General features: G+C 47.7%; 1 protein-coding gene across 1 annotated transcript; it reads right to left on the bottom strand.

The window, feature by feature from the left end:
• Positions 1–1675: 1675 nt before the first annotated feature.
• On the bottom strand, positions 1676–5112 carry Ppia (peptidylprolyl isomerase A). The gene is made up of 5 exons (XM_041669255.1): positions 4982–5112; positions 3031–3061; positions 2823–2911; positions 2061–2233; positions 1676–1854 (listed from the first exon to the last, which is right to left on the bottom strand). Exons 1-5 carry the CDS (start codon positions 5048–5050, stop codon positions 1722–1724), a joined length of 495 nt encoding a protein of 164 aa, XP_041525189.1. The 5' UTR covers positions 5051–5112; the 3' UTR covers positions 1676–1721.
• Between the last annotated feature and the right edge of the window lie 9360 nt (positions 5113–14472).

Raw genomic sequence — 14472 nt, forward strand, 5'->3', positions numbered from 1 at the left:
GGAGGCAAAGTCAGAGTTGGAGGTCTACGCTAGTTCCAGGGCAGGTTCCAAAGCTACAGAGAAACCCTATCTCAGCAAATAAAGGCCTGGAGAGACAGTTCAGTGGTTAAGAGTTTATATTGCCTCAAAATAACCTAAATATATATAGTTCTTGCAGAGGATCAAAGGCTGGTTTCCAACATCAGGTAGCTCACAACTCCAGCTCCAAGGGACCCAACACCCTCTTCTGGCCTCCTAGGGCACCATGGAGTTACATGTACACTCAAAAACTCATGAAGAATCTGAACTAAGGGCTGGAGAGATGGCTTAGTGGTTAAGAGCATTGCCTGCTCTTCCAAAGGTCCAAAGTTCAATTCCCAGCAACCACATGGTGGCTCACAACCATCTGTAATAAGGTCTGATGCCCTCTTCTGGCCTGCAGACATACAGACAGAACATTGTATACATAATAAATATTAAAAAAAAAATCTGAACTAAGAAAAATAAATTTTGGATTGCTTTCTGTGCTGTGAGCACCATGACCAAAAGAAACTTGAAGAGCAAAGGGTCTACATCTTACATGGAGGCACTCTGCTTACTGGTTTGATTCCCCTGGCTTGCATGCCTGCCTGCACTGTGCTGAGCCCTCCATGAGTATGCCCAACCGATGTGCCAGGTCTCTGTAGACTGGTGTCAAGCTGACAAAATTATGACATTTGATTCTAGTAATGTGAGTCTGTTGTTAAAAGGAACATGTTTAACAAACTCCAATTCCAACTAATTATAAATTACATCTAAACAAAGCTAACCTTAAAAACATTAAGAACAACGTAAATAATATGAAATACTGGGGCTCGTTGTAAGTCAGTGCATAAAAATTGCTTGCCACAAAGCCTGAGGACCTGAGGTCAAGTGCTGAGAAACAGTGGAAGAACCAAACCCTGAAAAGTTGTCCTAAAACCTACACAGAATGAAAACAAGCTGGAAAGCATTTAGGATCTGGGTGGCTCAGCAGTTAGTACTTGCAGGACTAGAGTTCAATTCTCAATACACACATCAGATGGCTCACAGCCCAATGTCTGAAGCCTCCAGACCAAACACAAACACACACATAACCAAGAATAACTTCTGAACTTGAGTGTTTTACCTATATGTATGCATGTTTGTGCACTAGGTTCTCCTGAAACCAGAAAAGGCTTCATTGTTCACATGGGTTGCAAGACTAACTCAGAGGTTACTCAGGCTTGTACTCCATTCTACTTTTCATCCTTCTGTCACCTCTGGGAGAAACAAATCTGGGGTTCAAAGATGGCTTAGTTGGTAAAGGTTAGGACCCACAGACCCCAAACTTACACTCACACAGCAGCCCCCACAAAACCATAAATCTACAAACCTACATGCTTAAATATACTAAGTGGGATCAGTGACAGTTAAGACCTCTTGAGTTAGAGAAGACAAGAGTACTGCCTGCTATCTTCAAAGGTACCTAACCAGCTGCTTAGAGACCTGTACCAACACCTCAATACAAACAATGACAACAATTCTTACTTAGTTTTTATTCATAATCATAAACTTAACTCTGCAATCCAGCTAGACTTGAAGGGGAATGAGGAAAATATGGAACCCAAAGAACTTCAGTGAGAGCAGAGATTACAGGGTACTGCGAGCAGATGGGGCTGGGGTGCTCTCCTGAGCTACAGAAGGAATGGTCTGGTGGGTAAGAAGCCCGCAAGTCAAAAGAATTAGAGTTGTCCACAGTCGGAAATGGTGATCTTCTTGCTGGTCTTGCCATTCCTGGACCCAAAACGCTCCATGGCTTCCACAATGTTCATGCCTTCTTTCACCTTCCCAAAGACCACATGTTTGCCATCCAGCCTGTAGAAGAATGATCACCATGAGCAACTAGCAGAAGATGGCACACTGAGATAAAGACTGCTACAAGACAAATGCATGCACACATAATCAGCACTCTTACAGCCTTGATTTCCACTAAGAGATGGAATAAAAGAAACACTGAAGAAACAAAAGTCTCTCAGCAGGATTGTACTTTTCCAAATAGATACATTCATTGTGTTTCTTACCACTCAGTCTTGGTGGTGCAGATAAAAAACTGGGAGCCGTTTGTGTTTGGTCCAGCATTTGCCATGGACAAGATGCCAGGACCTGTATGCTTCAGGATGAAGTTCTCATCCTCAAATTTTTCTCCGTAGATGGATCTGCCGCCAGTGCCATTATGGCGTGTGAAGTCACCACCCTGTAACATCAGAGAGAAATCTGTCATTTCAGCAATGTAACTGAAAGTTCACAAGGTAAAGCCTTAACAGATTTCTAATTCTTGTCTCTGTATGCACATTAAGCTATTCTGCAAGGGCCATCTTTTGTTTCAGACAATTACAAGTCTACTATTGGCCTGGGGCCTAAAGTTTTGGCTAGGCTGGTTGACAGCATCAGAGCATTTGTCACCATACTCAGCTTTTACAGGAGCTCTGGGGACTCAGGTCCTCAGTAGCAGGCACTTCAGAGGGCTCACCCCAGAACAAGGTACGTATAGATTCTAGAAGGTCGGTGTGGAGGACATGTGGAATCCCAGTATACAGGAGGAAGAAAAGGAAAGGAATTTAAGGGGCCAATGAGATGGTTCAGTGGATAAAATAATCAGCCACCAAGACCCGAAACCAATCCCAGGACACACAAGATGGAGAACTGACCTGCATATGTGCACTATGTTATGAATACACATAAGAAAAAAAACAGTATACTACTAGCTCAGGTAAAGTACAACTGAAGCATTCATTCTGGCTCAATCTGAAGCTAAAGGAACTAAAAATTCAGCCAATTCATACCTGGCACATGAATCCTGGAATAATCCTGTGAAAGGAAGAACCCTTATATCCAAATCCTTTCTCTCCAGTGCTCAGAGCACGAAAGTTTTCTGTTAGAAACAAAAAAAAAAATAGTTGTTAGAAACAAAAATACAGTATATACACATATGGTTTCTCTTTAAAATTGTTCTATCCATGAAACTTGTTAAATTTAGAAAATTGAACCTACCTGCTGTCTTTGGAACTTTGTCTGCAAACAGCTGTAAGGAGAAAAAGGACAGCTAGTTAATACATAGGTGATTTTCACGACTAATGCCCTTAGATTAGGGATTTGTACATCATAAATTCATTTTCTTAGTAGGAGAACACTACTTCAGTAATAATCTTCAAATCCCAGTAGGAATTACTCCTAAGTTTTAAGGGCTGGGTTGTGAAACATGAGAACCAAAAACATGCCAGAAATCTGGAGCTGGTCATGACTTAGAAATAGCGACAGACTCCTTAAATGTGACTCAAGGGCTTTTAATACATCACACCTACTTCTGAACAGACTTCAGGCTTCTCAAATATACATCACCTCCCCTAACTTCATGTCAGGATCTAAAATCAAAGCTTCTGAAAGAAAATACTGTCACACAATGCACAATCAGGTAAATAAGCTGTGTTAGTCACTGGCAAGGGAAATGCCACCTTCACCCTGTCACAGCACAGCTCTGAAGCATCAGGTAAGTAAGTGGTCTTGGTACCTAGGTCCCTTACCTACTAGTATGTGCTTTGAACCTTTCCTCAATATTTACAAGCCCTTTCATAGTCCAAAACCACGAATTATTTTTCAACTTTCCAAGATAATAGTAAATCAGTTATAGCATCTCTATTCTCTTAGAGGGATATACCTATGGCTTAAAAGGTTAGATATATGGGTTCTCTTAAACCGATTAAACTCCCTCTCTCTCAGAGCGTGGCAAGCCCACTTTCTTTTACTGCAGGTACTTCTTCGAAGCCCTTCCTGGCGGGTCCATCTCTATTCTCACCTACGGACCTGCAAGTCTTGTCTCACTTCAAGCTCTGGCTAACCTGATACTGACCTGCTGCCCAGCACTAAGCTTGGGCCAAGTTTCCACAAGAGCCCTTGTCAATTATCAGCTCTGACTACAGAGAAACTCTGGCTTTAGACTATGTGCCAAGCACTGTGGTGGGCGGACAACAGGGAAATCTAGGATTGTAGGTAAGAGCATCCAAACCTAACCACTGGTAGTTCTAGAGTAGTTTAACAAGACAGAGACTAAGCAACATTCAATTTCACTATGACCTAAGGCATGATGCTGGGGTTAACGAGAATATTTAATTTTGTAAAAGAAACACGCTTAGGATACTAATTACTATCTGATCTTTAAGCAGCCATTTAACACCTCCCAAACCAATTAGGTAACTAACCACTGGCAATCCGCTTGGGTCAAATGCGAGACTGCAGCGTGGCCAGCCCTAACAAGCCTGTTCCACAGAGCGCCTCCCCCGCTGCGCCATCACTGCGACGGGAGGCGGTCCTTGGGCACTAGCGAAGGCCGGGCCTTTCCCGTTTCCGCTCGTGGGGTGGGGGAGGTAGAGGGATATTCTGGGCCTCTCTCTACACAAACGTTACTGCTTCAAACCAAATGGAGCAGCGCTCCGGCCACACTCAAGCACACCCGAATTACCGGGCACTAACGCGCAGGGACCGGCTCATCGAGCCTTCGTCTTGGAGACCCTAAGTGGGGTCCCTGCCCAGATCCCGCGGAAAGGCAGCGGCTCAGGGGAGATGGCTGGGAAGATGCCCGCGGGTCGGCGGCGCCGTAGCCCAGCAGGGCAGGGCCCAACGGCTCCGAAACGGGAGAGGCGCGCCGAGCACGTGCGCCCGGCCGCGCAGGGCCCCACAGGGCGCAGCCACGTGCGCCTGCGGGCAGGCCGAGGCGGGCGGGCGGGGGAGGGGGCCGCCCCCTCCCCCCAACGGCCGCGCCCCGCCCGGCTTTGTCCGCCGCCCGCCCAGCCTCCCCGCGCCTCGCCGGCCTCCCAAAATGGCCCCTCGTCAGGAAATGGCGCCGCCGCCCGTGCTCGATCCCCAGGAGGGTGGGCCCACGCCCCGGGGGCGCCTCCCACTCCACCGTCCCCAGGACCCCACCCCGGAGCGCCAGCGTCCACCCGACCTCGAAGGAGACGCGGCCCAAGGGCTCGCCATCGGCCGCGATGTCGAAGAACACGGTGGGGTTGACCATGGCTGCAGCAAGCGGTGAAAGGGGACAGCGGCGTCTGCAAAGCGGCACGAGCCTGGCCGCCCCGCTTCTTTTATACACGGCCTGGGCCCCGCCCACCGCCCGGTCGCGCGCCTGGACCTTGATCAATCGCAATTGCTTCCCAGACGGAGTGACGGCGCGGGCGGCCTATGGGCGCACGCGGGCGCGAGATGGGGCGGGGAGTGAGGTGCGCGTGCGCCGTCGCGCGCGGAGGCTGGTTCCCGCCCGCGGGCTCCTACGGTGTGGCTGCGGCGCGGTCGGTGGGGGGGCGGGGGGCTAGGGTCTGAGGGCAGTTGGGGAGGGTGTCCACGCTTTCTGGCTGCCCTTAGGAGCGCGTCGGGGCCGCTGGCCCTCCCCTGTGAAGGCGCGCATCTCCCCATTGCACAGAGAGGGTAACTGAGGTACACACGGACCTCAAGGTCGAGCGGCCTTTCAAGGTCGGGCAGGGTCCTGCGGCGCGGCCTCTGCGGAAACGCGAACCGGCATCCCTGGGCAGAGATCCAGGACCCGCTTCGTCATCCTGCACTGGCAACCGCTTTCTGCTAGGTTCCTTTGAGCGCCTCCGTTTTCTTCAACTTTCGGAAGGGACACAAGCAGCCCCCTCATTTGAAAGATTATGAAATACTTTTTAAATGCCCTACTTTCCAAAAATATCCCGCCTGTTCTCCAGGAGGAAGCTTTTTAAACAGGATCCTGGCCAGATCCTACCTGTAATTATTCCCCCCCCCCCCCGCCCCCAGCAAGGTCTGGGTCTTTCTCATTTCATCATGAGGCCTAAGGTGTACACTCAGTCCAAGTACTTTGAAGCAGGGTGGCACATACCTGAAATCCCACCTCCAGGTAGAGTTCCTGACAGCCTGAGCTCTGAGTGTGAGACCCTGCCTCAAAAACGGGAAAGTCTGTGCTGCTCTCACGCAGCTGTGGGAGCTGGCCTCAAGCTCTGAGGCCTTAGATACGGAGCCTCAGGAATGTGGGTCTGGCCGTGCCTTATTTGGATGAATCAGACCAAGAGCACATTCGGTTGAACCACAGAATCTTGATCTGCCAAGCTGGAAACTTCGGTACCAGTGTAGCTTTTATTCATATACCATCCTATAAACGTGCTGTTCGCAAAAATGTCCTTATGCAAGCACAAGGACCTGCGTTTGGATCCCCAGAACCCATGCAAAAGCCAGGCCATGGGAAGGGGTCTGTAAGCCCGGACCTGGAGGGAGTAGAGACTGGCTGACCAGCTAGTCTAGCCAAAACTGAACTCCGAGTGCAGTGAGACCCTTCCCCAAAGGGCGGATGGAGGGGCTGGGGAGGTGGTTCAGCAGTAAATGCACTTGTGCCCCCCCACCCCACCCCGCAGGCTCGTTGCCTCCATTTTAATTAATTGATTGCTTTTGCTACAGTTCTGTTTTAGTTCTTTCCCTAGTCTGGGTTCAATTTCTTCTTCTTTTTTTTTTTTTTAACTGAGGCCCTTTGCATGACATGTCTGAAGTCTTTTTTTTTTTTAATTTATTTATTTTTACTTTGTGCACATTGGTGTTTTGCCATGGGTGTTGGGTCCCCCAGAACTGGAATTACAGACAGTTGTGAGCTGCTGTGTGGGTGCTGGGAATTCAACCCGGGTACTCTGGAAGAACAACCAGTTTTCTTTTTTTAAAAAAAAAAAATATTTATTTATTTATTTATTTATTATGTATACAATATTCTGTCTGTATGTCTGAAGGCCAGAAGAGGACGCCAGATCTCTTTACAGATGGTTGTGAGCCACCATGTGGTTGCTGGGAATTGAACTCAGGACCTTTGGAAGAGCAGGCAATGCTCTTAACCTCTGAGCCATCTCTCCGGCCCCACAACCAGTGTTCTTAACCACTGAGCCATCTCTCCAGCCCTGGGTTCAATTTCTTAGCAGACACATTTTCTGCTGATTGCATGTTTTCTCTTTGAGGAAACTGTCTCAGGCCCCTGCCAGCTGTCAGCCCTGCTACAGTGGATCATATCCTCAAGCTGTGGGCCAGGATAAATCCTGCCTTTCCTTATGTTGCTCTTTAAAAAATTATTTTAAAGTTTTTTATTTGGTGGGCGTGGGGCACACACCTTTAATCGCAGCACGTGGGAGGCAGAGGCTAGCTTGGTCTACCTAGTGAGTTCCAGGACAGCCAGGGCTGTGTAGAAAAACCCTGTCTTAATAAGCCTAAATGAGGGGCTGGAGAGATGACTCAGAGGTTAAGAGCATTGCCTGCTCTTTCAAAGGTCCTGAGTTCAGTTCCCAGCAACCACATGGTGGCTCACAACCATCTGTAATGGGGTCTGGTGCCCTCTTCTGGCCTGCAGGCATATACACAGACAGAATACTGTATACATAATAAATAAATATTAAAAAAAATAAGCCTAAATGAAAACATAAATAAATAAACAAACAAATCAGTAAAAATTGAAGAGTACACAGGTTGGAACTGGAATGTGGCTCAGTTGGTAGTGATGTGGGAGGGTCTTCTGTTTTGTGTTGATTTCATTGGTTAATAAAGAAACTGCCTTGACCATTTGATAGGCCAGCCCTTAGGTGGGTGGAGTAGACAGAACAGAATGCTGGGAGGAAGAGGGAAGTGAGGCAATCACTATGCCTCTCCTCTCTGGCGCAGATGCCATGGAGCCAGCCGCCAGGTCAGACTTACTGAATCTTTCCCAGTAAGCTACCACCTCGTGGTGCTACACACATTAATAGAAATGGGTTAATCAAGATGTGAGAGTTAGCCAGAAGAAGCTGGAACTAATGGGCCAGGCAGTGTTTAAATTAATACAGTTTGTGTGCTGTTATTTCGGGGCATAAGCTAGCCAGGCGACCAGACAGCCAGGCGGCAGGAACATAGCCCGCAGCTCTCACTACATGGTAGAACACATGCTGTACAAAGCCCTGGGTTTCATCACAACTGCTCATAAAGGAAACATGAACAAACACATCTGCTATTCTGTGGAGGCAGGAGGATCAGGGGTTTAAGGTGGTCCTTGCCTATAGTGCTTAGACTATAAGACTGTCTTAAGGAAAAAAGGGGGGGGGGGGCTGGAGAGGTGGCTCAGAGGTTAAGAGCACTGGCAGCTCTTCCCAGCAACCACATGGTGGCTCTCAACCATCTGTAATGAGATTTGGTGCCCTCTACTGGCCTATAGAATATATGTAGCCGGTGTGCTTGCTGGTCATTAGCACAGGAACACTGAGCCCCAGTCCTCACTCACTGGGTCTTCCAGTTTCCTTTCTGTTGTTGTGATAGAACACTGAGACCAAAAGCAACTTAGGAGAGGAAAGGGTTAATTTCATCTTTCATTACCAAGTCCCTGAGGAAAGTCCCTAAAGTCACGCCCTGAGGAAAGTCAGGGCGTGAATTTAATCAGGAAACATGCAGGGATACTGTGCACCGGTCCGTGCTCAGGTAGCTTTCTTATACAGCTGAGGACGGCCTGCCCAGGGATGACAGCCCACAGCTGGCTGGGCCTTCCTACATCAGCAGTTAAGACAACAGACTGGCAAACACCTCCTCCTCTGAGCCTGCAAATATTCACTCCACATGTGAGCACCCTGGGCTGTCACCAGGTCACACCAACGCAGGAGGACAAACCAGAAAGCTGGCAGGGGCCAGGGCTGGGCCAATCTCCAAGTGTAATTGCAGCAAGGCAGCAACCTTTCAGGGTTCATCTCTTTGACAAATGTTACCAGCGCCATGGCAATCAGCCTGATGGTAACCCCCAAAGAGTTCACAGTTTAGCTGGAAAAGTTAAGGAGCAGGATGTGGTACTGGGGATGGAACCCAGGGCTTTGCATTTGTTGAGTGGTCTGACAGTGAGCTGCACCCTGTGCCCCTGAGAGTGTTTAATCACACTCTGATAGACAGGGGGACTCTGGCGGGACACCCAGGGGACAGTCTACACAGAAACATGCCTGAACTGTGGGGAAAATGTAGTAATTTTTTTTTTTTTTTTGGTTTTATGAGACAGGGTTTCTCTGTGGTTTTGGAGCCTGTCCTGGAACTAGCTCTGTAGACCAGGCTGGGCTCGAACTCACAGAGATCCGCCTGCCTCTGCCTCCCAAGTGCTGGGATTAAAGGCGTGCGCCATCACCGCCCAGCAGATGTAGTAATTTTTAAAGAGATTATTCTAGACTAAAAGAGACTAAAAGATTATATCCGACAACCAGATGCAAAGTGAGCCTTGGCTGGAATTCGGGTCGAGACGGGACATTTCGTTGGCTCCATCAGTTATGCTGTAGAACCATCGGTAGGTAACTTTCGCAGGCACAAGGGCTCTCGGGCTAGATGAGAGCAATCTCTTTTTTAAAAAATATGTATTGTTGTGTGTGTGACGTTGTGTATGATGTGTGTGCGGGGTGAAGGCTGCATGTGGAGCACACGTGTCGGGGTCAGAGGTTCTGTCCTTTCGCTGTGTGCTCTGGCTGGCCCATAGCAAATCATTCTTGTTTCTCTAGGATGCGTTCTGAAGTATCTAAAGATATCTGCAGCTTACAGAAGTCCAAAAACACAGACACACCGAGCGTGAACTGAACCACACAGTCACGTGGCAAAGCAGTGTTGGTGGCCGAATCTCAAGGTCATGTAGATGCCTGTACTATTTTATGTTTGTAGTTTTGTGAAAGTGATGTCTTTTTAAAATAAAAAAATTGGGGTTCAGGCATGGTGGTGTGGCCTTTAATTCCTGTAAAAAACTGGGGGCCAGGCATGGTGGTGCAGCCTTTAATCTCAACACCTAGAAGGCAGAAGCAGACAGATCTTGAGTTCAAGGTCAGCCTGGTCTGTCTAAATAGCAAGTTTTAGGTCAACCAGGGCTACACAGTGAGACCTTGTCTTTTTTTTTTTATTTATTACTTATATAGTGTTCTGTCTGCATGTGTCCTTGCAGTCCAGAAGAGGGCACCAGATCTCATCACAGGTGGTTGTGAGCCACGACGTGGTTGCTGGGAATTGAAGAGCAGTCAGTGCTCTTAACTGTTGAACCATCTCTCCAGCATTCCCTCCCCCCCCCCCGCCCCTTTTTTTAAGACCTTTAAAAAAAAAAAAAGTGGCAGTGGTGGCTAAAGCCTTTAATCCCAGCACTTGGGAGGCAGAGTCAGCAGATCTCTGTGAGTTCGAGGCCAGCCTGGTCTACATAACAGAGTAAGTTCCAGGAAAACCTGGTCTACACGGAGAAACCCTGTCTCCAAAAACAGAAGAAAAAAAAAAAAGAGGGAAAATAATTACATTTAATTGTTTACCTGAGCTCAGGATTAGGAAATCCAGGCTGCAGTAGGAGATCCCATTTGTTCTAGAGCTAGTCGCCCCCAGGACCTGGGTCAGACGATAGCAGTCTAGGCTAAGAATCTGAGAAATGCAGGCATAGGGTGTGTAGAGGTTTGTGCAAGCAGGGAGCAGGGATTAGGACTGAGGGTTCTGGGAGGCCACAGACGCTTCCTCTTTGGCTGTCCTGAGTTGGAGAGGGCCTGTGCCATTAAGCCCTGTATGTGATAAGTGGGCAGGGGAGCTGCAGGCATAACTGCACAGATGCAGCTGTCTGAGACAAAGTTTGCAAGGAGCCCAGCCCCCCACCCCATCACACACACACTATCCCTCAGCTGTGCCTGAGGCCCTGGGGCTCTTTGAATGCTATTTTGAGTTCTTCCCTTCTTAAAATGGTTCAGATTGGTCCCTGAAATGTTCTGGCTAACGCATACCTTCAGCAGGGGCAGGGAGATGCCCAGCCAGGGAAGAGCTAGGGTATGGAAGTGAGGGGAGAGGCTCATTAATTCTCTTGGGCCACAGCTGAGACATCTTGCAAGAGAATGAAAATAAAAATTTAAACTTTAGTTTTTGGCATTGTTTTGTCTTTGAGACCCTGACTCATGTATCCCAGGGTAATCGGGCTCTTCATTCTCCTGCTTCCTCTCCTAAATGCTAGGATTCCAGGCATGAACCACCACACACAGCCAAGCAGTGGTGGCGCACGCCTGTAACTCCAGCACTTGGGAGGCAGAGGCAGGCAGATTTCTGTGAGTTCAAGGCCAACCTGGTTTTACAAAGAGCAGGACAGCCAGAGCAACACAGAGAAACCCTGTCTTGAAAAGGCTCCATCCACACCGAAAAAAGGTCAAGAGAATGTGGAGAGATGGCTCAGAGGTTAAGGGTGTTGTGCCCAGATTACGACCCCACGAGAGGCCCAGACTGTAATAAGCAAGGTTTAATCAGCATAATACAAACATGATTGGAACTCATCTCCATCCCCATTACAACGAGGTAGAGAGGAGTTGTATCTCCTCTGTGGGGTAAGCTTTTAAAGGCATAACTACAAAGAGAATCTTTGAAGCTGCTTTGTCACGGGTACAAGGACTTTTGCTCCCTCCCATTCTGCTAAGTCAGCTTTTTCCTTGTTCTTAGAGCAAGACCACTGTCTCTGAGTTAGGCCATCTTTATCAGCCTGTACCAGGTGGCTGGCTGGGCTGAGCTAGGTGACCTTGTGCTTGGAATCCCCCGGGTGGGAGAGGGAAAGACCACTATCTTCCTGGGAAAACATTCTGCTAGAAAATTTCTTCTCGCCCCTTTGAGAATAAGGGGTGAGGGTTCCACAAAGGGCACTGACTGATCTTTCTAGAGGACCTGGGTTCAGTTCTCAACACTGACATGGTGGCCCATAACCATCTATAACTTGAGTTTTAGGGAAATCCAATGCCCTCTTCTGACCTGCAGGGGCACCAGGTGCACAACACACACGGTACATAAAATGTATAGAGGTGAAAGACTCATACACATTTCAAAAAAAAAAAAATCTTTGTTCGAAAAGTCAATTAACAGAGAGGTTCAGACCTAAGATTCACTACATGAAGCTCAAAAATGGGCACATTTAAGGGTCCCGGGCATCTTTCTGGGCTGGGCACATCAAAGTGCACCCATCATACTTTTTTTTTTTTTTTTTTTTTTTTGGTTTTTCGAGACAGGGTTTCTCTGTGGCTTTGGAGCCTGTCCTGGAACTAGCTCTGTAGACCAGGCTGGTCTCGAACTCACAGAGATCCGCCTGCCTCTGCCTCCCAAGTGCTGGGATTAAAGGCGTGCGCCACCACCGCCCGGCCCCATCATACTTTTGTACATCACTTCTGTGTTGTGATATTTAAAAACCATGGGGCAAGTGACCAATAACCTTTGAGACAAAAGGTGAATGGGGCAGGAGGCACGACAGAAAATGACGAACCTCTGATGGTGCTGATGTCTTGGCTTCTGTGAACCAAGGAGACCTAGAATGGATTTGGGGGCAGAGAGGGTTCCATTGGGAAGGAAACAGTGGCAGTGGGACGGGCCTCTGCCTGCCACGCACATTGAGGATCTGCAGTCTCAGGAGGCTTCGTGTCTCCTCTTTAATGTCTGATATAATTCAACATGTGACACTGGGCTTTTCCTCAAGGGAAGATTTATAGCCTGGCGGTGATGGCACACGCCTTTAATCCCAGCTACAGAGAAACCCTGTCTAGAAAAAAAAAAAAAAAGGAAGACTTTTAATGACTATCCCATAACTTTCGTGTAGGTTCTGTCTTGGTCATCTCTATTTTTACCTGACAATTGGTCCATTTTATCTAAATTATCTGATTTGTTAACATAATTACCCTTAGTTTTTATTGTCTTTTCATTTCTTTTTTTTAAAAGATTTATTTATTTATTATGTATACAACATTCTACCTCCATGTATGTCCACATGCCAGAGGGTGCCAGGCCTCATTACAGATGGTTGTGAGCCACCATGTGGTTGCTGGGAATTGAACTCAGGACCTCTGGAAGAGCAGCCGGTGCTCTTAACCACTGAGCCATCTCTCCAGCCCCTTGTCTTTTCATTTCTAGAAGATGGGTCTGAGCATTTTTCTCTCTCCCTTCTTCCACTCTGTCTTCTATCCTGGCAGCCTGTGGTGCTGGAGCCTGGGGCATCTAAGCTGCACACCTAGCTCTCCCAATTCACTTGTTTTCCTAGTCAGCTTTTAAAGGCCTATCAAATTTGCTGGCAAAGAACCAACTTTGATGTTTTAAGGTGTGTGCGCATGCAGTACCTGCAAAAGGCAGCTGCTGACATGGGATCCCCTGGAACTGGAATTAGCAGGTGGTTGGTGAGACCTTTTTATTTTGAGACAGCGTTTCTCTGTAGCTTTAGAACTAGCTCTTGTAGACCAGGCTGGCCTCGAACTCACAGAGATCTGCTTGCCTCTGCCTCCAGAGTGCTGGGATTAAAAACGGGCATGCACACCACCTGGCTGGGAGCTGCAGGCACACTTCACTTTAGTCATCTCTCCAGCTCCCTTACCCATTTCCTCTTTCCTCCACTTCTCTGCCCTAATATTCCCTTCCTTGCTTGTGCTCTCTCGAGGCCGAATCTAGCTTACTTCGCTTACTTCTAGTCCCTTTAAATATAAAGCTAGTACTGACTTGAGAACACTTATTGAGACAGGGTTTCTCAGTGTAGCTCTGGCTATTTATTATGGAACTCACTGTATGGACTAGGCTGGCCTTAAACTCACAAAGATCTGCTTCTGCTTCTACTTTTTATTTGTGTGTATGTGTGTGAATGTTTTGCTTTTATGTATACATATATATGTCTGTACACCTCGTATACCTGGTGCCAAGGAGGCCAAGAGAGAGTATTGAATGGATCCCTTGGAACTGATGTTACAAATGGTCATGAGCTGCCATGTGAGTACTGGGGCTCAAACACAGGACCTCTGGAAGAACAGCCAGTGCTCTTACCTTCTGAGCCATCTCTCCAGCACTGAGAATTCCACCTTTTTTTTTTAAATATTTATTTATTTATTTAGTATATTATGTGTATAGCATTCCTTCCATGTGTGCCTGCAAGCCAGAAGGGGGCGCCAGGTCACATTATAGATGGCTGTAAGCCACCATGTGGTTGCTGGGAATTGAACTCAGGACCTCTGGAAGAGCAGTCAGTGCTCTTAACCTCTGAGCCATCTCTCCAGCCCCAGAATTCCACCTTTTGAAAGTAGGCTTTTGGCTGGGTTTGGTGGCCCACGCCTTTAATCCCAACATTTAGGAGGCAGAGGCAGGTGGATCTCTGGGAGTTCAAGACCAGTCTGTTATTCTACATAGTAAGGAGACCTGGTCTTAAGACAAAACATACAAAAGTAGGCTATTGCACTCCCTTTATTCTGCTCTTGCTGTGTTGAGTTTCAGTGTTTTCATTCACCTGTACTTCCTAACTCCTTTTTAACCCATTAGTAGTTAAGGTAAGAGCCGGGTGTGCACACAACTCTAGCACTCAGGCAAGGCAGGAAGATGAGGCTTGCCTGGGCTACATGGGGAGCCTGACTCAAAACAGGAAGTGGTATTTCCACATTTTCCTGAGCTTTCTGCTAGTTGTCCACTGTGATTCATTCCACTGTGAAG

The sequence above is a fragment of the Microtus oregoni genome, unplaced genomic scaffold (assembly GCF_018167655.1).
Source record: "Microtus oregoni isolate MIOR12 unplaced genomic scaffold, Mior012 000019F_ref0000042, whole genome shotgun sequence".
NCBI lineage: Eukaryota > Metazoa > Chordata > Mammalia > Rodentia > Cricetidae > Microtus > Microtus oregoni.